This window comes from Alosa alosa, chromosome 12 (assembly GCF_017589495.1).
Source record: "Alosa alosa isolate M-15738 ecotype Scorff River chromosome 12, AALO_Geno_1.1, whole genome shotgun sequence".
In the NCBI taxonomy this organism is placed as follows: Eukaryota; Metazoa; Chordata; class Actinopteri; order Clupeiformes; family Clupeidae; genus Alosa; species Alosa alosa.
The window spans coordinates 27,576,571-27,599,215 of NC_063200.1; the positions used below are offsets into that span (position 1 = coordinate 27,576,571).

At 41.9% G+C, this 22,645-nt stretch overlaps 1 protein-coding gene across 6 annotated transcripts; it reads left to right on the top strand.

The window, feature by feature from the left end:
- Positions 1–329: 329 nt before the first annotated feature.
- On the top strand, positions 330–12,793 carry brd3a (bromodomain containing 3a). 6 transcript variants are annotated; one of them, XM_048258952.1, is made up of 12 exons: positions 330–476; positions 3,266–3,658; positions 4,540–4,677; positions 5,377–5,524; positions 5,665–5,858; positions 6,276–6,674; positions 6,872–7,000; positions 7,297–7,509; positions 8,182–8,244; positions 9,366–9,598; positions 10,142–10,422; positions 10,982–12,793. In XM_048258952.1, exons 2-12 carry the CDS (start codon positions 3,458–3,460, stop codon positions 11,095–11,097), a joined length of 2,115 nt encoding a protein of 704 aa, XP_048114909.1. In that variant the 5' UTR covers positions 330–476; positions 3,266–3,457; the 3' UTR covers positions 11,098–12,793. The 6 variants fall into 6 exon arrangements, with proteins under 6 accessions (XP_048114909.1, XP_048114910.1, XP_048114911.1 ...); XM_048258953.1 differs by having other exon boundaries at positions 8,185–8,244; XM_048258954.1 differs by having other exon boundaries at positions 7,297–7,494.
- Positions 12,794–22,645: the final 9,852 nt, after the last annotated feature.

The window sequence follows — 22,645 nt, forward strand, 5'->3', positions numbered from 1 at the left end:
TCAACTTGAACCAACATGATTATGTCTGGCATTTTGTTCTCAGTTTTTTTCTTCTTCTTCGCATTAATAAAGGAACTGACCCGTTTTCGTTAAGCCAACTTTTAAGGCTGCATCAACTTTAATTCCCTGACATGAGACAGTAGTCTTACCAAATTATAAGAATACTATTGCAATTTGATGTAAGGTACACTGTGTGTGTGTGTGTGTGTGTGTGTGTGTGTGTGTGTGTGTGTGTGTGTGTGTGTGTAGGGGTGGGTGGGGGTGTTGTCTTGATATTTCACCACAAGGTGAGTTGCGTTGTATTTAGTAACACAACAACTGTCTATGAACGCACAAGGTCCGTGAAACAGCGCGCCATTGCGCATGGGCAGAGGACTTCTTGTACCTCATCTCTATGCTGCCCTAGCTCGGTGAAATAAAAGAGGAGCTGCCCGGACCACTAGCTACAAGCTAAACATCTCGGAGCTGTAAAATAAGTAATATTTTGAAGTATTCATATTTATCCATGCTATATTCTGCTGAATGACAATAATATCTAATTAATTTTCTTGTAGTTATAAATCTATTACTGATATTGTGCATGGCATGCTGTTTACTAGATAGCAATGTTTTCAACAATGCTTCGCCTGTGCATTGCAACAATAACGTTACAACAAAAGCCTGCCACGGGTCTTTAATGCGAAATATTGTCTATATAGTACAAAAATCAGTTCTGGATCATAGTGTACGAAGACTCGGGGGTTTTGCTAAATGTTGGTATACTAACAAGCTCTTGAATTTAACATTAAATCTACGACGAAAATTAGACTGACTAGCCTCGAGCTAACTATATCGCTAGCGTGCTAAAGGCTAGGTACATCTGCCCGCCATCTTTTTGGTGAATGTAAAGCTAGGAAGCCTTGCTAGCTATTTTAAAAGAACAGCAATGAAGGCTTGGCGCATCCACGGCCAGGTAGCAGGCAGTAGCTAATACGCCTCTAAAGAAAACATTTTCACGTCTGGTAATGTTACATCTGTTCTCACTATAAATACGGACTCGTAAGCCAAATTGTTATGGCGTGTTTTTGTTAGACACAAAACTTCTCGTTTGGTTCATATTGCATTTAGGCACTTTTTAAATATTCCCTCGCAGATTTTGGAGCAGTGCTTGCTCCTTCCCCGCGCATGCGAACGTTAGCATGTTTGCTTGGCTGCTAGGTTATGTAGCTTGATAGCCTTTAGCCATCTGGCTTTGTATTGAGGTAAGTTAACTCAAGCTAACTCTTGCCAAATAGATTTATTTTTTTGATAGCACTAAGCATATTGTCGTGATGCTGCCAATTACACGGGTTTATTCAGCCTGGAGAGTACTCTGTTATTTCATGCATGCTTATTATACCACATGGATCTGCTGTAGAATGAATGAGTGTGGACTTGTTTCTTGTTAGCGAATTTCGTTAGCTAATGTTGAGGTAACGTTACGGCCATTTGATTGTTTACGCGGGAGGTCATAAGCTGCACTGGGGTGCATGTCTGTAACTTTAACGTTATTGTTATACGATTAACAATCTGCGTTTGCACGCAAAGCTGTGGTCTTACTCATAGCGTAAACTATTTTGAGACTAACTTTTCTTATTTATACGCAAAATGCAATTAACAGTTATTTTACGGCACTTCGCGTGTTCTTTCTCTATTTTTCCGTCTTGAATTCTTACTTTATTTGCTATTATAATAACGTTACAATGTCGCTGTTAGTCTGGATACCAGGAATGTACAATCATATTTCAAATTGAAATATTGTGGTTTGTCGGTAACATTATTGTATACGTTGAACATACCTTATACGTTCGTTACTGTATTTTAGTATATTTCCTTTAGAAGTGAATCAGTGTGATACTACCATGCAATGTCAGACATGCATATGACTGTAACATATAGCAAAAACAAATCAGATATTGTGGTCGGTTTCAGATCCGCAGCAAACGGTAGCGATTGCTTGGCTCTGATTTTTTTTTTTTTATTATTATTTTTTTTTAAGCCGTCAAAAGCAACTTGTTATTGGATGGCAGGTTGTGGAAGGTGGCCTGTGGGGCAGGCTCATAGTTTTCTTTTTTTTTTTTATCAACCTCCCTTATTCTGTAAACATTTAAATGAGAGAACTCTGCAATAGATTGTATGCCTACAATACACCAACAGAAGAGTTTAAGCCAAGGGTTTGCCATATGGATGAAATGTATACCACCTGGTCTTGTGAATGACATTGAAAAATCCCCTTGAGGAATATATCCTCTGGCAGTTTTCATCAGAGCATCTCTGTGTGGTTAATAAATAGACAAGAATAGCCTCAAAAAGTAAATAGATGGCTTGTCCTGAAGAGCTGCTTCATCATAACCAGCTGTGGCTATGTGCAGAGGCCGTTCGGCCATTGATGGTTCTGTAGTGGTTTGTGATAAAAAAAAAAAAACCTTTCAGTGAATTGGTGTAAATGAAGTTGTCAGTTGATATTGTCAGTTGTTATTTGTACAGGGAGTCTACCCTGTCCTCACTGTGTGGGTGTGCTTATTTCTAAATGTCAGCTTTAGTGATGAAACATGAATGAATAAATAAGGGCCCCCCCATTGCCAACATTGCCCCCCCCTCAATTCAATAAAACCGCCAAGGGCCTGAACTTGGCACGCTCGGGCTTATCACTGGGCCAGGCTTAGGAAGCTATTCAGTTGGTTCACATTTGAACCCTGATCTAATAGGTGACCCCCAGTACTATTGTCCCAGCTGAAAGCCTGATGCTGCAGGAGGCAGTCTGAGCCCCAGCACCAATCAGACTGGTTCCCCAGAGACCCATCAGCCAGCTGTCCAGCTCGAGGTGGCTTGCTTGCCCTGCTGTTGAATAACACTGGAAGGCTTTGAAGCTCTCTGCCCATTTGCTATACATGTACACTTTCATAATTGTTTTTAGTGTTTAGCTAAGTGTGTTTGATTTGCATATGCATGCAGGCTAATATTTCAGTGGCGTTGATTTGGTGTTGTCCCTATTGGTTATGACGATCTTTTTCTTCACTTTCTTTAATTGGTAGCCTAAAAATATGATAATTAAAAATTAGGAAAAATATAATACTTAAATGTCTTATTTTAAATGTTTTAGAACCCCTGTGTATTTTCGGCTTTGTGGATTGATTGATGTTAGTGCCTGTAATATGTACCAAACTTTTTTTTTTTTACTTGGCACACAAAATAATGTTCTCATTATTGATGATGTTTTGGTTCTCACCTGCCCATTGTCTTTCAGCGGTTGCAGAGACAGCCCCTGCCGTAGGATGTAGTCCCCATCAGATCACGGCAGAGCAGACAGACAACCAGAACAAGCGCCCCCTAAAACCCCACCACCACCTCCGCATCTGCCTCGCGCAGAGGTCGCAGTCCTCCTCGCTACGACAACGTTCCCCTTCCCCCCACCCCTTCCCGTTCCCCGATCACCAGCATGTCCGCCGTCACCTCGGCAACCCCAGCCCCGCCTACCCCCATAAACCCCCCGCCCCCTGAGGTGACCAACCCCAGTAAGCCGGGCCGGAAGACCAACCAGCTGCAGTACATGCAGAATGTAGTGGTCAAGACGCTGTGGAAGCACCAGTTCGCATGGCCCTTCTACACACCAGTGGATGCGATAAAACTAGGCCTGCCGGTGAGACCTGAAAACTCAGATTTCATGTTTATCTTGTACATCCATGTGGGTTCCACTATTCTAATAGGTTTTGTTGGAGTTGATGTTGAGTACACAGACCAATCATTGGTGTTGTTAGAAGGTGGATAGGAAGCTCTTTTGGTCATTTGGTCATTTAGTTGCACCTGTAAAATAGGTGAAAGCAACTTACACTTGTTGATGCCTTTGTAGAAAACATGTAGTCATTTTATTTATGCATGAGCAGGGCAACAATTCACATCAGAATACACATAACCAAATGTGATGCGATCTAGGAAAACCCTTTGCATGATGTACCTAAATATCCTTGATTTTGCTCTGTTTCAATCCTCTCTGGTGAAATATCACCGACTTACGACTTCTGATACCATTCTAGCAACAATCTGGACACTGTCCCCTTGCAAAATCCTGGATGCCATCCTTCCAAAATCTGGATGTTGCTAGGATGGTGTCAGAATCAATCAAGTTAGTAAAATTTCACCATGTGAAGGGTTTTCCCAGATCGCATCACAAATGAGGAACAAATAAAATAGCAATTTTCTAATGAGGTCACATATCAGGTCCAAATGATACTGCACAATGATTGCATATTCTGAGTACACTAGTGGCAGGAAATGCTTTTCCTGTGATGAAGCAACTACTTGTTTGTGTGATTTGTAACTGCTGTTTTCCACAACTCTCTCTGTCATATCTCAGTGCAGGGCTTATGCAATCATGTCAAAGTATCTTCAATTGAAAAAAAAAAAGCACTTTCATTTGATGCCTATTTTCAGAGGCAGTCGAAAGTGAATGTGGCTTGAGGGTTTCGTTTTAATGATGAAGTCCCACGTCTCTAATCACTGACCTGCGTAATTGTCTTCCAGGATTATCATAAGATAATCAAGAACCCCATGGACATGGGCACGATTAAGAAGAGGCTGGAGAACGCCTACTATTGGAGTGCAAGCGAGTGCATGCAGGATTTCAACACCATGTTCACCAACTGCTACATTTACAACAAGGTGAGCGCATCGTACAGTTGGAAGAGCATTGCACAGAGCTTGTGTGTGATGCAGACTTTGGGTTTGACATTCATTTAATGACTTGATGGGTGGGTCCTATTTAAGCCCTGCGTTCCTTTTTCCTTCATTTCATTTCGTTTGGCAGGCGCTCACACTTTCCTTGACCCTTCATTTAGCAGAAATGGCTCTTTATCAAAATGTGAGAAAGGGATCATTACTGACAGGAAAAAAAAGTGACTCACAAGTCATCCTTTCTATAGAACTTGCCATGGCAACAGATGAAAGGCTTTCTGAGTGGTTGCTAGGTTTCTGAGGGGTGATTCACCAAAATGAATTTCTGTTATTTTTGGCCATTGAATTCTGAAATAACATTGTCCCATTTGATAATTATTTTGTATTCTCAAATAAGCTGTTTCACTTTTTTTTAAATTTAGTTTGATGACTTAATTGAATTGCAAAACTGTGACCCTTTTGAAAAGAGTGTTGTACCAAATCGAAAAATTAATTGACGGATAGACAAAGGTCAATTGAGTTATTCTTCAGACAAGTACTTGCCCAGATGTCGATGCTGCTGAATTGTTGAAGAAAACTTTGAGTTTTGCTGACACAGCTTAAAATTGTCATCACAAATCTATTCAAAACCTGCCTTCTGAGCACTACATCTAAAATCTGATGTCTCCCTATCTCTCCTCCAATCAGCCCACAGACGATATCGTCCTCATGGCTCAGGCTCTGGAGAAGATTTTCCTGCAGAAGGTCGCCCAGATGCCCCAAGAGGAGGTGGAGCTCCTTCCACCTGCCCCCAAGGCCCCGAAGGGCCGCAAGCCGACTGGACCACTCGGAATAGGTAAGCCATGGTTCATTGCTGCTGTAACTGAGATTTATTCCATACTAATTACTGCAGATGCTGCAAATGACAGCAGTTCGGCCAGAGTAATCATCTTCTCTCTTTGTGTTCATGGGTATGCTTTTAAACATTTTCCGCAGGTGGTCAGCAGGAGGCAGCCGTGTCGTCGCCCTCTCCGCCGACGTCCTTCCCAGGCACCACGTCTCCGGGTCCCCAGACTCCGGTCATCTCCTCTGTGCCCGTGGGCTCCATCACCGCCAACATCCCCTCCACGCAGAATGCACAGGCCACGCCCATGATGCCGGTGGGACCACCCTCTCAGCCCATCGTCAAAGTAAGACTCCTTGTTTTCTGCCTAATGTTCTTTTCTGACCGCAGCACTAGCTGTTTGAGTGATGAGGTCATAAAACCATGAAAGTTCTGAAATGTGTAGATATGTAGGTGTTAAAATGGATAGTGATGTGTTTTGTGAGTGGCACCTAGTGAAACTTGCTGATGTCAAAGGCGACTTCCTGATTAATGTTCCCGAGTATGGTTGTTCTGGCACATTCCATTTGTTCTGGCACATTCCATTTGATGTTTTGGGCAACGTTTTCTTTTTTTTCTGGAGAACTTCAGTCATCAGTATGCATATCATGGTCTTCCAATTAGAACACATGGAACTGGTTAAGCAGTTGCCCAGCAACGTTTCTTCAAAAGTTTCTCGATCCGTGGGACTAACTTTAAAATGTCCATCTGAATCCCTCTTGAGTTCCCTCAGAAGAAAGGGATCAAGAGGAAAGCGGACACCACCACGCCCAACACCTCTGCCATCACGGCTAGCCGCGGCGAGTCGCCCACGCCGCTCTCTGACGTCAAGCCCACCGGCGGTGGCAAGCCAGGCCCGCGGCGCGAGAGCGTCCCTCGGCCCGTCAAGCTGGCCAAGAAGGAGGCGGAGGACGGCGAACTGGGCGGCCAGCATGGCGGCGGAGGCAAGCGGTCGCGTCTGACCGAGCACCTCAAGCACTGCGACAACATCCTCAAGGAGATGCTGTCCAAGAAGCACGCCGCCTACGCCTGGCCCTTTTACAAGCCTGTGGACGCCGAGGCGCTGGCCCTGCATGACTACCATGACATCATCAAGCACCCCATGGACCTGAGCACCGTCAAGGTAGGAGCGCTGATTTTTAAATATTTAATTGACTGATCAAGTGTATTACCACTGTGAACATGAAACAGAATTCTTGATGAACTTCAGCATTAAATATAGAAGGAAGTTGATTTTCTTTTATAGGTCATGTTAATGTCAATAAGTCAAGTCTTTTATGGAGGTTTTTTTTTTTTTTGCCCTCTTCCTTATTGTTCCAGAAAAAGATGGACGGTCGGGAGTATACGGACGCACAGGCTTTTGCTGCAGACGTCCGATTAATGTTCTCAAATTGTTACAAGTATAACCCACCAGATCATGAGGTGGTCGACATGGCCAGGAAACTGCAGGTACGTGGGTCAACAAAATAATTTGCTTTCGTTGTGGCACTTCAAAGTTTAGTCGTTTTATTGAATGCTTTTGCTGCTTTCTATGTATATTTCTAATGTCTTGTCCTTTAGCCAAGTTTGATGTGTTGATATTCAGCTTTCTGTAAGTATTAAAATGTCATAGAATGTATGAATGTTTCATTGTTTGTGTCTATTTTTGGATGTTTTATGCACATCTTGAAGTGTTTCTTATGGTTTAGCAGACTGATAGGATTGTTATTCTTTTGTGCTGTGTGTGTGTGTGTGTCTGTCTTTAGGACGTGTTTGAGATGCGCTTTGCCAAGATGCCGGACGAGACAGCGGCGCTAAGTCCGGGTGGCGGTGGTGGCGCGGCGGGCGGTCCGGTGGTCAGCAAGAGCACGGGCAGCAGTGGCAGCAGCGGCGATTCGTCTGACGACGACAGCTCCGACTCCGAGGAGGAGCGCGCCACTCGCCTGGCAGAGCTGCAGGAACAGGTGGGTGCGGAACAGGTGGGTTTCACAAGACCGAGGACCGACAAAAAAAAAAGTACCCCAAAGAAATGAAAAAAAAAAAAAACACAACAGCTGTTCCTTTCCTTCTACCTTCTTCTCCTCTTCTTCCTCCTAATATTCGGGCGTTTCCACTTTCAGAGGGTTGGATTGCAACCCTATTCCAACCTGAACCCCACACCCCTCCGAAAATGCACATGGGCCAGGCCTAAGCTTTGACACCGCCTCCTCCTCCTCCTCCTCCTCCTCCTCCTCTGCACTTTACCTTTTTCCTGCTTTCTGCGGCTGGAGGGATTGGCCAAAGTGGTTGGCCAATAAGTTGCCCCTCCTTTTTACCTGCTCTGCTTTCAGCTTTGATTGGTTATTGCTTTGCCGTCTCCCTGTCAAAGAACTAAACATTTAGCCCTCTGCTGCTGCTTGGAACCCAAAAAAAAAAACTTTTGTGGTACCAAAAATCTCCAAACCATGCATTCTCTCCCAGCTATATCTTAAAAACATGGCTTCAGTTTAGAACCACTACCCCCATCCCCACCAACCCTCCCCCAGTCACGCATGGCTTATTTGCCCCTCCCTTTCGTTTTCTCTCTTTTTTGTGTTTAGCGTAAGAAACGTTTCTTGTTCTGAGTTGTGTCCATGCATCCCCCTCCCCTTACTCTCGTTTGGCTTTCTCAGCAGCGGTTGTCTGAAAAGAAGCCCATTGCTTGCAGGCGGGGGAGTAAAAACGGGTTACATCAGGTGATCTGCCTCTCACCCCACCTATGCACACACACACACACACACATTAGTTTCTCCCCCTGTTAGCCCCCCTCCAGCCAATGATCATCATGTAGATGGCTGCCGATAGCACACTGCACCAGTGAGCAGCAAGCCCTCAGTGGCTTTTTGAGTTCTAGCAAAGCGCAGTAGAGGGCTAAATGCTTAGCTGGGATGGGGTTTGTTTGGGGAGCACTGTGCTAATTTGTAAAGATTGCCATCATGTTTTGAATAAACTGTGAAAGTGTGTGTGTGTGTATATATGAAGTGAAGTATGTGAGCATGTATGTGTATGAATGAACATGTGTTGTGCATATTGAGCCTGGTTCATGTGGACTTGGCTGGTGTCTCATAGTGAACTTGGATCATGTGTCATTATCAACATACAATGGCCAGAGAGAACACTGAGCAGTGTGTTTTATCACCAGATACATGTCGTTGCAAGTTAATAGTTTAGCAGGGAGGGTAATGTCATGGGCTGGGCTTGATTGGAGTGAGTAATAGAAGAACATGATCTTCCTCTTAGCAAGGGCCTCTTATTGTGAGTCATCATTGTTCACTACGCTTGACTGAACCTTACAAGTATGGAGTTAGTATACTGTTTTGATCATGTGACCTCAAGTGTGATTTCAGAATGAAGCCCATAAAGTAATACACATATAGTACATAAGTAATGGACATGTAGATATGTATCTATCGTAATATGTTTACAGGACAATTAGAATTTTGACAATTTTGATTTTGTAATTATTAGCCATGATAAAACTTTTCTTGGCAGTCGATGAAGTGCCTATGTGGCATTGGCCAAGGAGCCTTACTTTGCAGCCCTGCAGTTTGAATGTTTTTTTTATTTATTTTTTTTTTTAAAAGAATATTGATTTTTAGATGATGTAATCTGAAGGCCCAATGCCACAAAACTTTTGGACTGAAGTCTTCACTCAGAGAAGCTGGCACAGCACCGCCCTCTGGGGTTCACTGACACCTGCTGAGCTTTAAAAGCCTACTCTGATCTGCTGCCCGCATCCGACAACCATGAGTTGACTGTGTGCGTACCGCTCGAAAAAGGTGCCTCTCTCACAAGCTCCCTCCCTCTCTGTCCCCAGCTGAAGGCCGTCCACGAGCAGCTGGCCGCTCTCTCTCAGGCGCCCGTCAGCAAACCAAAGAAGAAGAAGGAGAAGAAAGAGAAGGACAAGAAGAAGAAGGAGCGCGACAACAAGCACAGCAAAGCCAAGCCCGAGGACGACAAGAAGGCCAAGCGGGCGGGCCAGCCCGCCAAACCGGCCCAGCAGAAGAAGGCCCCCTCCAAGAAGGCCAACAGCACCGTCCCTGCCTCCAGGTAGGACTGGCTACTCACATGGGTGTGGTCCCATACATCGTTTAGGGCTTAGAAAGGACAGCCCATACAATTAACACAGGTAGGAGAAGAGTACCACAATGGATGAGGCAATAGCTGGACCATTACAGCTCACCAATCTATTTAGAGATTTAGTGTCGACTTAGAATACTTGTTGTTATTCATTGGCATGCATGTCATGTAGCCAAAGTAATGCTGAGAAATGGACATTCACAATGGCTGTGTCTCAAATCACCTCCTTGCCTACTTCAAATGCTTAATTTAAGTATATAGTGCAGATATTGGGACAATACTAACCATTGGAAATGGACACTATGAACACTACTGACGGAAGTATGTGGTTTGAGACACAGCCAATGTCCCTCATGCTGGTGTTTCCTGTTTTTGGTTCTACCTCTCCCTGTCGTGTGTCTCTGAAATAGACTTGGAAGCTCTCTGCTTCTTTTGTGTCATTCTCAGAATCAGCTACATTTTTCAAGAACTCCCTTAATGTTCTCTCCTCGTCTTTTCTTGCTTGTCTCCTAGGCAACCAAAGAAGGGCAGCCGCACGGGCGAGACGGACGAGGAGGAGGAGTGCCTCCCCATGACGTACGACGAGAAGCGGCAGCTGAGCCTGGACATCAACCGACTGCCGGGCGAGAAGCTGGGCCGCGTGGTGCACATCATCCAGACGCGCGAGCCCTCGCTGCGCGACTCCAACCCCGACGAGATCGAGATCGACTTCGAGACGCTCAAGCCGTCCACGCTGCGTGAGCTGGAGAAGTACGTCAAGTCCTGCCTGCAGAAGAAGCAGAGGAAACCGCTACGTAAGTCTGCCCAATGTACACACACACACACGGTCACATAATCAAAGCAGAAAAGATGATAGACGATCCCTTTTCATAGGATTACATGCATCACTTATAAATGTAGGCAGACGTTCAGTGCGGCACGCTATCTTGGATTTCATGATAATTAAGTCTGCAGATACTCAAGGTGCAACATATTTTTCTGGGTTGTTTTTTTGCGTGTCTAACAAAGTTTAAATGAAATGTCAGAACACAAACTTGTACAGGAAGCACTATCCTTTTCTGACACACAGCCCTACTAATTTTGCTGGATGTAGAACCGGTTTAACGAGCCTCTTGCTGTCACTACAGCCCACTACTGTGCCTGCAGGGCCTTCATTTACTTATAAAGGAGAGTTTGATGGGCCAGTTTTCTTTTCTGGTGATAAGGTAGTGATGCCAGTCCTTAGGGAGTGTCTTCTGTCCTTAAGGGTTATTTTGTTTAAACATGTTTGTGTGTGAGTGTTATCCACTTTGTTTCCTTCCTTCCTTCCTTTCTGCCTCCGCCTCCTCCCCCCCGTCCTCTCTGCCGGTGCAGAGAAAGGCTCAGGGCCTGGGTCCGGCCCGTCTCGTGCGAGCGGCAGCAGCAGCTCTTCGGACTCGGGGAGCAGCAGTTCCAGCGGCTCCAGCTCGGACAGCAGCGACTCTGACTGAACACACAAACACACGCACGACACTCACACATATACACGGCCTCCCCTCACTCAGCCCCAGACCCCTCCATGGGAACTGCTCCTTTTTACATTTATTTTACTTTTGACTCCCTGTCCCCATCCTTGGGTTTTTTGTTTTTTAAAACATTGTATTCATGGTTGTTTCACCCCCTGCCCTTTTCTCCCCTCCTCCTCCTCCTCCTCCTTCTCCTCGCCTCCCCTCCTATCTCTTGAGACTCATTTCTTATGAGAGAAAAGAAAAAAACAACAATAAACAAAAGAAAACAAACACAAAAGGATGGATGGCGTACAGGGACATTTGCAAGCTTTTTTTTTTCAGCTGAATTTTTTTTTTTTTTTTTTTTTTTTCGAGGAAAAAAACAAATCAGCAAAAACAGGCAACATGTAAGATGACTATTTTCACGGACTTTCCAAAGGGTTGTCCCCCACACACACACACACCATCAACCAAACATAATTCTTTACACCCACACAAAGAACATACAAGAGCATTTTTAAGTATTCTTGGATGAAAAGAAAAAAAAACAATTGTTTCCTAATCTTTTTTGTATTATTATTATTATTATTATTATTGTGGAAAGAAAATGTACTCCTTGCTGTCAATTTTGCAATGCCATCTTATACTCTGTGCTGTTCTCCAAAGCCCTCCAGCCCCTGCCACACAGGCTCACTTGCTTAAGTCATAGCCGCTACTCCTACCGTTCTAGCCTGTCATTGGATATGTATGTGGATTCACTTTGATTAGTTGTATGCCAGCTCTCAATTAGTTGAAAGGCGTAGGCTATAAGTGAGCAAGATAAAACCTCTCTCTCCTCAACTTACACACCAGGCTTGTTTGGTTGCAGTTTATCTCCGGTGCAGTATAAATCACGATTTAGACTTGAGCTGTATCGCCAATGTAATACCATATACTACCACTTGGGGGTGTGCAGTGATTGGAAATTTTAGGAGGTGCTATTGAGCTCCTCTCTTGTGTGTGTTTGGTGAGAATGGAATAATGTTTCCTGGTTTATTTTCGTGGCTGTGTATGGGGGTTTCTGGAGGGGGAGGGGACATGGCAGCCAGTGGGTGGTCAGACAGGGTGGCAGATCTCAAGACAATGCTAATTTATTTTGGTCGTTGCATTAGACTAGACTAGAGACAAAAGCTAGTTCAAAAACGACCGACCACGTTGTCAAATCACAGTTGAGCGGCTCAAGGAAAGGGTATGAATGTGTGTCTGATAGTTATGTTAGAAGCTGTATTTGTAGACATCAAGTGCTTCAAATATTTCTCTATTGTATATTGTTTCCTCTTATTTCCCAACTTGTAGAAAGAGATTTTTCTTTTTTCTTTTTGTCTTTTGAGATGTATGAACCACTAGATGTGGTGTTTGGTGTGTGTCAGTATGTGTGTGTGTGTGCACAGGCATCAGTATCAATGGTCTGTCATCTGCAGATGAATGTATTCATCCCGAGCAGCTGTCTTGGTACCCTTGATGTCATTGCACAGGTGTACAAGTGGCAAAGAACATGATCAACTTTCTCTGAATAATCCCACGTTCTCTTTTTGTACTTGTAGACAACCAAACTCTTTTTGACCCCCACCCCACTAGTTATTGTTTCTACTTTTTTTTTCTTCTCCCTTCTTGTAGAATCAAAGAAACAATTTGCTGAATCAGAGTCTTCCTCTCAAAAATGCCATCAATTGATGAGTTTCTCAATGTCAGTTGTAATGCCTTTGTTTTTGTGGGTGAGAGAAATGTTCTCCAGTTGACTCAGTTTTAAAGTCACGCTGGCTCAATGAAATACCCGTGCCCCATACTCTGTGCCACAATCGTTCTGCCCGAACCAGCTTCCCTTCGGCTTTCAGAGGTTTTTCCAAAGGAGGATTTTCATGCATATTTGGATTGGGCCAACACTCATTTGAATACACAGATATCAGATTATTTTCTTGTTCTGTTCAATACAATTGACATTTTCTGGGCAAGATGGTCATAGAACACTAAAATTATTTTATCAGACTTGTTATTTTGAAATATATATGTAAGATATATAAATTGAAATGATGTACTATCTCAGATTTATCTTGTACGTTATTGCACTTATTGCAAAAAGAAAAAAAAGGAATCCCCAAATAATATACATCTTAGACCAATGCTCTACTCTTCAAAATCAGGTCCTCGTGAGAATGATGTTACTGAAAGCAGCCTTTTAAGAAGTTATATATATATATACAGAAATATGTAAAAAGTCATACACACACATGCATACAAAGACGGTTCAGTTAAAAAATTTGGCCCGAAAAGAAAAGCTATTCAAATAACATCCTTTTATATTTTTAAAACAAAAAAAGGTTTTATTTTTTACTTTGAAATGTTTCTTTTGACGTGCATGCTGATGTATTGTGAGTCTCTCTCTCTCTCTCTCTCTCTCTCTCTCTCTCTCTCTCTAAGCTGTTTTGTTCCTCTCCAGGAAAGGGCCATACAGGAAGCAGTTGAGAAGTTTTGGGGGTGTAACGTTAGCTGTAGAGCCAGGCATCTGTACCCCTCAGCAGACCTGGCAGGAGTGTGGGAGGGGAGGGAATGGGAATTGGGCTGGTGGGGTTGTTTAGAGATGGAAGCTAAGATATGGTGTAATCACTCACTTGCGCGATCCTGTACTCCCATGTTTGATTTTTTTTTTTTTTTTTTTTTTTTTAATGTTTTTGTTTTGTTTATTTTTTCATAAAATAAATGAGGAAAAAATAGCCCTTTATTTATTTCCTGTGCTACACTGGATATAAGCAGGTGTGGGTTATCATACATGGATGAGAATTGGTTATGTGATAGAATGTGAAAGCCAAAGCTTCTCTGTAACCCTTCCTTTTAAAGTTCCCAAGTACTATGTATTTACCTTGTAAATACATGGTAAATTGTATTGTATATTACTGGGTAATTGCCACAGGTAACATGAAGGTAACTTCAGAGACTACACGTAAATACTAAGAAACACCTCAACTACAATTGTTGGGTAATTATTACAGGTATATGTAGACAGAAACTAAACTGCAAATCTTTGCAAATACCTAGAAAAAAAACACTATTACCGATCAACTCAAGTAAGAACTATCCAGTGAGCGGTTTAGACTGGTAATTGCCCATAATAGAACTGCATACATTCATGAAAGTATTACCCATTCATTCCATTTGCAACTGTAGTTATACAGGGTTAATGTAACCCAATTTTAATCACGCTTAACCTAAAAATGAGCATATAACTTTCCAATTAATTGTTCTTCTAATTGTTCACCAGTACATCCATTTAAACTGTTTTTTTTATTTCCCTACCTGGTAACAATGTTTGCAGGAACAATTCCTTCATGGTACATCTTAAATACTGGGTCCTATTTGCTGATGTTTTTACAGTTTACTCAATAAGTAAGTTAGAAACTGTACTGTAAAACGGAGGTTAACTGGCTACCAGTTTCTCCATAATCATAAATGCATGCATAGCCTATAGCCCTGTATGAATGACTTTTATTTCTTCCATAGATTCCTGAAGTCACTATTAAGTAAGAGCTGTAGACCTATATTGACATTCATGAATTGCTGACATTCTTTGGTGAAATGATCAGAGATATTCACTCTTGTCCTTCAAACCTGTTTGCTGGGAATATCCTAACATGTTCTGAAGGCAAGGTCAGAAACAGGTTCAACAGAAACTAAAGATTATGGCCTAATAAGTTATAATCATTATCATAGTTAAAATTGAGTATGAATGAATTCTTATATCGTCTTGAGTCAGACACTAACCACAAGTGAGGTAATTTAATTACTTTGTTATTCACTGTCCACAAATGACGTTATTGCACCTGTAAAGTTATTTGTTCTCCCATTGTAAAGCATTGCATTGCTGACTGCAGTCCAGATATGTAAAAAAGACAATCCCATGGTCAAGTCCAGCCCAGTTGTAGTGGGAGTGTAAGTCCTCATAATGAAAGAAATGTCTCTTTTATTAGCGTGACCTTGAAAAGTGTGGACAGACGCCTGACAGGGACCAGTATCTGCGGTATTATGTATACCACAATAATTGTCTGGAAGAAGCGGTGGAGGCAGAGATCCACATCTGATTTATTCATGACCTCTGCAGTGACCACGCATCCTGCTTTGCAGTGCCCCCCCTCCCCCCTTTACTTTTACAGTAAGGAAGTAAGGTTTAGTATCCACTCTCAGCAAGGGTGAAGAGACCTTGCCTTTTCTCCAATTAGACGCAGGCAGTTTCACCTCTGGGCCTCTTCTCAAGGACTGCACAGATTGCCGCACGTGTCGTGTTATCGTCAGACATCAGATCATAAGCATGGCAAAGTGGCTGACAACATAATTAGAGAGTAAAATGCAAATTAAAATAGAATATCAGGTACCTTGTGCTGTTCCTTCCTAGATTCACCTATCCTCTAACTGTCAGAAACCCTGCTCATCTGTATTATATGTCAGTGTACCAGGGATGGAAATTAAATATTTTGTACACCTGCCACTGTGGCTGGTGGATTCCAAAATCTACCAGCCACTCAACTTTTTCACCATCCTAGAGATACGGTATGAAAATGTAATATCATGATTATAACCTAAATGATCACGGTTATCAGCGTTATTGTGATATGATTAAAATGTGCTGATTTTTTTCTCTAAACTTACCACCAGTGTTGGACAGAACTCAAAATTGGCCTGTCCTCCATACACAGTAGCAACAAAACTAAAGGTCAACAGAACAGCATTCATATGCCATAGTGTCATAAAAGTGGTGTGGCTCCTTTAAGACAATCCTTTGGCGTGAGTTCTTCTGGAGCTATCCAACTTGATCTAACTATTCTGTGCAGCAGGGGTGTAGCACAAAATCCTAGGCCCTATGCATAGGCAGTCCTGATAGGCCCCCATGTCCTCCCCTCATGCATATTCCAGAGTTTTCAAGGGCCCTCTCCCCCATTGGGGCCCTGGTAATCAGTCCCACTTTTACCCCCAGCTCAACGCCCTTGCTGTGTAGCCTACATCATCTCATTTTGATATTTACACATATCTAGGCTATATTTAACATTTAACATGTATTTTCTATTTGGCCTGTTGAAATCATGCATTGACCCATTTAAGCACAGCTCAGTTTTAAGAAACTTAAAGTGCGTATGTCAGGTTAAAAAACATTAGAACAATATTTACAGTTATTTTAATAACTGAATTTATGAACATTCCAGGAAACATTCCAGACACAATGATGACCTCATTAAAGGGAGTCCAGCAAAATTGGTCAATTAAAACACATGGGATAAGGGATCATACAGTAGGTTTTTTTACACTGATGAGGCCAAAAACATGACTTCATTCCAGTATGTCATGCTAGAGTCTACTACCTGCCTGACATAAAATATCCTGATACCTTTTTATCTTTACTGGCAACCATTATTGATCTTGATGCCAGTTGTGTCACTTGCCATCACAATATTATATAGCCTAAACTAAGTAGAATCAGTAAGCAACTCATTAGTCTATGTTCCAACCATGGGCATATACGCTTTTCTTTAGAGACCTGACTATATACCATCAGTGTATATGTGCTACCACACATTTGCTCTTTATATACATTTGCTTATCAACTAATGTTAGCTATAGACAGACTATTAATTTGCTTACTGATTCTACTTAACTTGTTGTATATGAAAGCCTATGTGATGGCAAATGACACAAAAAGTCAGCTTTATTGTCAATTTCTTCACATGTTCCAGACATACAAAGAGATCGAAATTACGTTTCTCACTATCCCACGGTGAAGACAAGACATATTTTACCAATTTTAAGTCCACAGACAAACATAACATTCAAGTAAACAAAAAAGTAAGTAAATAAGTAAATAAGAGGGCACATATAATAATGAAAAAATAAGAGCAGCAACAGCACACAACTGCCATTTTGAAGCCATGATACATACTAATAGTGATCCGATCCTACTCACACCCCTAATCAATTTCTCACTGATGATTTGATGGCCATGATTTACCAAAATTTTGTAGCCTATTCGTCGTTTGTCCCTGACAGTCAGGCTCATGCTTATGAACCACTGGTATGTCATAGAGAACATTTTTGGCCTTATCAGTGTAAAAGAAAATGCAGTCAAAACCCATTCTCCCCTATGCTCAACTTTGCTGGACTCCCTCTTATGTGGTCATCACTGTGTCTGGAATGTTCATAAATTCAGTTATAAAAATAACTGTAAATATTGTATTTAAAGTTGATTTTTCAAGAAAAATCACTACTCACTACTATCTTGCTTCATGTTCCTTCATTTGTCAAAAATGTTTTTTAACCTGGCATACGCACTTTAAGTACAGTATATGCATGCTTAGCATTTTGTGAAAATAAATCATTAAGGCTACATTGACAAACTCTTAACCATGAGCTTTATATTCTCTGATTTTAATATTTACAGATATGTTACTTTAAGAAACTTTAAGAAATGTTTAAAGCCAAAAGTTGGAGACCATGTTGAAATTTGCTACAATTTATTTCAAAACCGGATTAGGCTACTCTGGAACACGAGACACGAGAATGCATTACACCTTTGTGTTCGGTAAGGTCTGCTGTTTATTCTGATATTTGGTTTGTGGTGGTGGCAGAGGCGGCTCTAGGAGGGGCAACTACAGCAGAGGGCCAGGTGGTGGTGGGGGGGGCGAGAAGAGTCTTTTTTTCGGTGCCTTTGCCTTGGAGGATAGCTTAGGTCGACACTGCTGTTTTGCCTTCTCCAAAGCTGCCCTCACCGGATAGTCAGTAAGATTTGCAGTTGTCCTGCTAAATTTAATTGGAAATTAAGTCATAATTATTAAAATACAAAATGCAAGAAAGGCAACAACTGAACTCTACTTGCCTCTTTCTCCCTTTTCTCGTCCTATTCTTTCTAGGGGAAAGGACGGACAATCTCCGGGCTGAATTCTTCGGCAGCTTCGTCAGAGACTTCAATACATGCCAAAGGAGGTATTAACTTTTTTATGAACTTTCTGATGAACTCTTGTGTGAATGTATTTTGTTATGTGGATTTTATTCAATCTATTTATTTGTTTGTTTGTTCGTTCATGAACTTGATGTTGCCTACCTGGAGTAGTAATGCCGTTTTCAGCCACTTGGACCTGGTGGGGAAAGAGCCTGGGGAGGAGGACGGTCTGTTACATATAAAGGCGCAAAGTCATCCTCGTTGAATTTTTCGGGGGTTAAAGGGCCAGGACCCTGTTCCAGAAACGTGTTCCCCTGAGGTGACATTCGACACCTGCGCCGCCACTGGTAAGGCCGCTGCAACAATGGATGACACGTGGAGAGGTTTGTCTCTGGGTGGCTTCTCATCCACTGGTCTGCAGCCGAGTTGATGTAGGTCTTCAATGGCCCAAAGATGCAGTGGTCCATCGGCTGCAGACGGTGGGTGCAGTGGGGAGGGTAAGACAATAACACAATTCCATTTTTCCTGCAGTGGTCGATGGCTCCAAGAAAAAGATGCAAAGGGTGATTGTCGAAGGAGGAGCAGCAGCTTGGACTCCTTGTTGACCCGGGTGTTGCCGGCTAAGTGGGCCAAGTACAACAAGAAGTCAACAAGATGTCCTCCTCCTGCATCCACCCACTGCCACTTGCAGATCCAGTGCAGCCGACTGGACCCCTCCTGAGGAAATCTCATGGAACCTCTTCCTGGGGAAAATGGAAAAGGCAGGGATAATAGACCTATTTCACAGTGTCCAGGTGTCCGGCCTCATTGATGTTAATGATAACTTAATTGGCAGGATAAAAAGTCTTCCTGTTTCTATCTTTCCTGTGGACTTTTCTTTTGCTGTCTGGGACAGCAAAAGAAAAGAAAAAAGAAAAAACAGTGGCCCCATCTTGTGAAATGGGCTAATTCCACCCTGTGCATTCCCTTCAAGGGCAACGCTGACCAGTGTCCCTCTTTCTGCAGAGGTCACTGCCCCGACCTGCCGCTGCACCTTGGTGGCCACAATCCTGTCCGGCACCTGGACGGTTGTAACTCCTGCAAAAATTAAATCATTTTTTTTAATGGACTTTAATGAACTTTTACATGAACTTCTCAATCTGTATAGTTTAATTTGTGTATGTTTATATGTATCTTATTTATTTATTTATTTTTTAAATGAATTTACCGGTCTCATCCATGTTCCAGATGTCCTTGGTCTGGAAGCTGTGGTGGTCAAGGACAATCTTTAGATTTGTAAAAAAGGCTGCCACATTGGTCCTATATTGAAGCTGGTCAGGCGGGAGTTACTTGTCGCCTGGTCAGTGTATTGTGCATACAATGTGACCGTAATAACCAAAGATCCTTGGTATTAACAGCGGTGCACGCATAACTGTAGCGGGACAATTGAAACAAGTGTCAAAGGTCCCAAACTTCACCCCATAGCCTCTCTCTCCCCAAAGAGAGAGGCCACTTTGGCAAAGTATTGTAACAAGCACTTCTTATTACACATGTACTAATGATCTGTAGGTAAAATACATTATGTACAGCATGGACAACATAAGTAATATAAGTACATATTACATATTTTTACATAGGTTGTTACACTGTACTACATTGTATAGAGACACTGGAACAAGGACATTTCAAATACATTGAAAATACCAGATAGTCATCATTTGTGTTGAAAAGGGGAAGTGGAGGCTACATGTGTACTATAAAGTAGCAGAAGAATGCATTTATTTTCTTTATTCTACTTTAAAACACACATCTGATTCAGATTCACTGGGTTATTGTGCATGGGAGTGGTAAATCTACTTTTTTGTTTGTTTGTTTGTTTGTTATTTGTTTTTAATTTACATATCATTATGAGGTTTATACACAGGAAATGACTAGAATAGGCAACCGGGTGCTAAATTGCCATCCATATCGTTTGCATGGGAAAATCTTGACTGCTGGTTATATGCCGTTTAGAGTTGATCAGTTATTTTGGCTCACACTGGTGTGTGTGATCATGTAGAGGTACTTGAGTTTGGTAGAATACGTAAGTCAACAAAGCTCATAGGAAAGTAAAATGTAAAAAATCCCATTTGACTAATCTCCCATACACTAACACAGCTGGCTAGTTTGCATTAGCTTGTTAAACAGTGGGTCTATTTTTCCAGTACAGTAAAATATTATGTTTCATATACTGCTCATTTCCTGTATTTCATGCAACATTACCATGGTCCCAATTATGGAGATGAACTCCAGTAGTGAAAAGCCATACATCAACCAAAATTCATCTCTCTCTTAAATGAGGTGTATTTTTATATCCACCTTTTATTGCCACAAGTCTAGGGCAACAGTTATTACCCCACCTGGGCAATACTGAGCAAACTAATTGGTCCTTCTTGTTGCCCATCTAGTCAGCTGATTGGATGTTTCATTACATTTTCACCGATGTTCAGTTTTGGGGCCATATGCTTCTGTATGCACCAGCTGCCACTGACTTGACATTCATATAATGAAACAGGGTCTGGTAGTTTGGTTTAAAATGTATGTAATACTTTCTCTTTTAGCATTTAATTTAGTCTCTTTTTGTTTCAATAATTGTGGGAAATGTGTTTTTGTATGTAAACCAATGTAAACTGCCAAACGTACCCATAATCTTGGTCACGTGTCTTAGCCATCTCTAGGCCTGCCTGTTTTTAGTCAACTTTACCAAAGGTGCTAATAATTCTCGAGGGTATGTACATCAGATCATGGTCCAGGTAGAGTAAAGTCGCTGGTTATGGATATGGTTATGGATATGGATTTGGCAGATGCCTTTGCCCAAAGCGACACACAAATACAAAAACAACATAATATTTAAAATTGAACAGGGAACAAATTAGAATTTTGGTCAAACTATAATAAGGAGAATAGTAATAATAAACAACAATATCAATTCAATCAATAGCCTAATAAAATAAGTCATGAAAATGAGGGGAAAAGCAATAATAAAACAATAATGTCCATTCAATCAATAATATAAAAACAATGACATGGTAAGACTACATTTAGGGGATTTATCTGTCTTGCTGGTTGAATTTGACTGTAGACTACTCACTGAATCAACTCATCTTATTTGTCAGACCAGCTCTTTGAACCCACATAAGCAGAGAAATTAGCAAATACTTGTATCTTATGCTCCATGAAAAAAAATCCATCTGTTTCTGCTGGCATGAATGTGGCTGTTGATTGCCAGAAGCTTCATCATCTGGGTGTGCTTCAGATGGTGGCTCCCCTTGGACTGTGTAAAGATCATGTAACATTAATGTATATCAAATGGAGCGTAGAGTGTGGTTAAGTGCAGGGCCAGTTCTTCTGTGGGTGAAAATGGAGACCATTACTCTAAGAGCCTTTTCTTGCTTCTCTCTTTTTACTGGAATGTGTCTTCAGGTGATGGGCAGGAATGTCATACTGTTTGTCATTTTTGGAAGCCTGGCTGAAATGCAGAACCGTGTTGTGGTGTTCTTTGTCTTCTACCTGTGAAGCACCATTAAGATCTTCAGGTGGGCAAAACTGCTGGACTTAATCAGTATGTATTTGCTTGACATATCATGTGACAAACGTGTCTACTCTTTCACAGCTACCCATTTTATATGCTAGCCTGCATTGGCCTGGAGTGGAGATTGCTCACCTGGCTCAGGTACACCGTCTGGACATTACTATACCCACTGGGCACTGTAGCAGAAGGTGAGCAGACACTTACCATCTCTATTATGGTTGTGTTTCAACATGCAGGCGCTCTTTTAATTGCCATTAATTTCATAAAGGCGTCTCCACACTCTCTTTTCTTTGTTTATCAGTTTATTATTAGTTAATTGCATTTCTCTCTCTTTCTCTCTCTTTCTCTCTCTCTCTCTCTTTTTCTCCAGCTGTGGCTGTGGTGCAGTCTCTGAGCCTTTTTGATGCGTCGGGTCTGTACAGTAATTCTTTTACCTGCAGCCCTTGGCCAGTCCATCAGCTTCTCCCTTACACTCAAACTATATTTATTTGTCATGTTTCTGAGTAAGGACCCAAGCTGATTTCATTATGTTTCCATACAGATAATTCAACTTTGGTTTTGTATGCTCATTGTCTGTGATTTGTTTTAGATTGAGAAAAAATAATATTGACATTAAGTCCTATAGGCACAATTAGCCATAAATTATGTAATCCCTTTAAGTTGTAGTAGAACTTTGTATTGTGATATGATCGGTTGTGTGTTTTAGTGTGTGAGAGAGACAAAGAGAGAGTAATATTGAATAGTCTATGACCTGTTTAATCCTGTAGGTCTTTTTATAAACATGAGGCATCTGATCAGCCAGAGAAGACGCCATTTCCTCAGGAGAGAACTCAAAGTTGACTGAGCCATAAGCACTTTTACCTCCAAATGAAGTATTCACCATGCACTTCCACACGAACTCTACAATGGGGCCAGTGTGAAGTAGGACAGCAATTCACATGTTCTGGACACCTTAAGGCAGGGGTCTCAAACACCCGGCCCGCGTCCTGCCCAATTCCGGCCCGCGACGAATGACAAAATAATAATGTAATCCGGCCCTTGAGGCT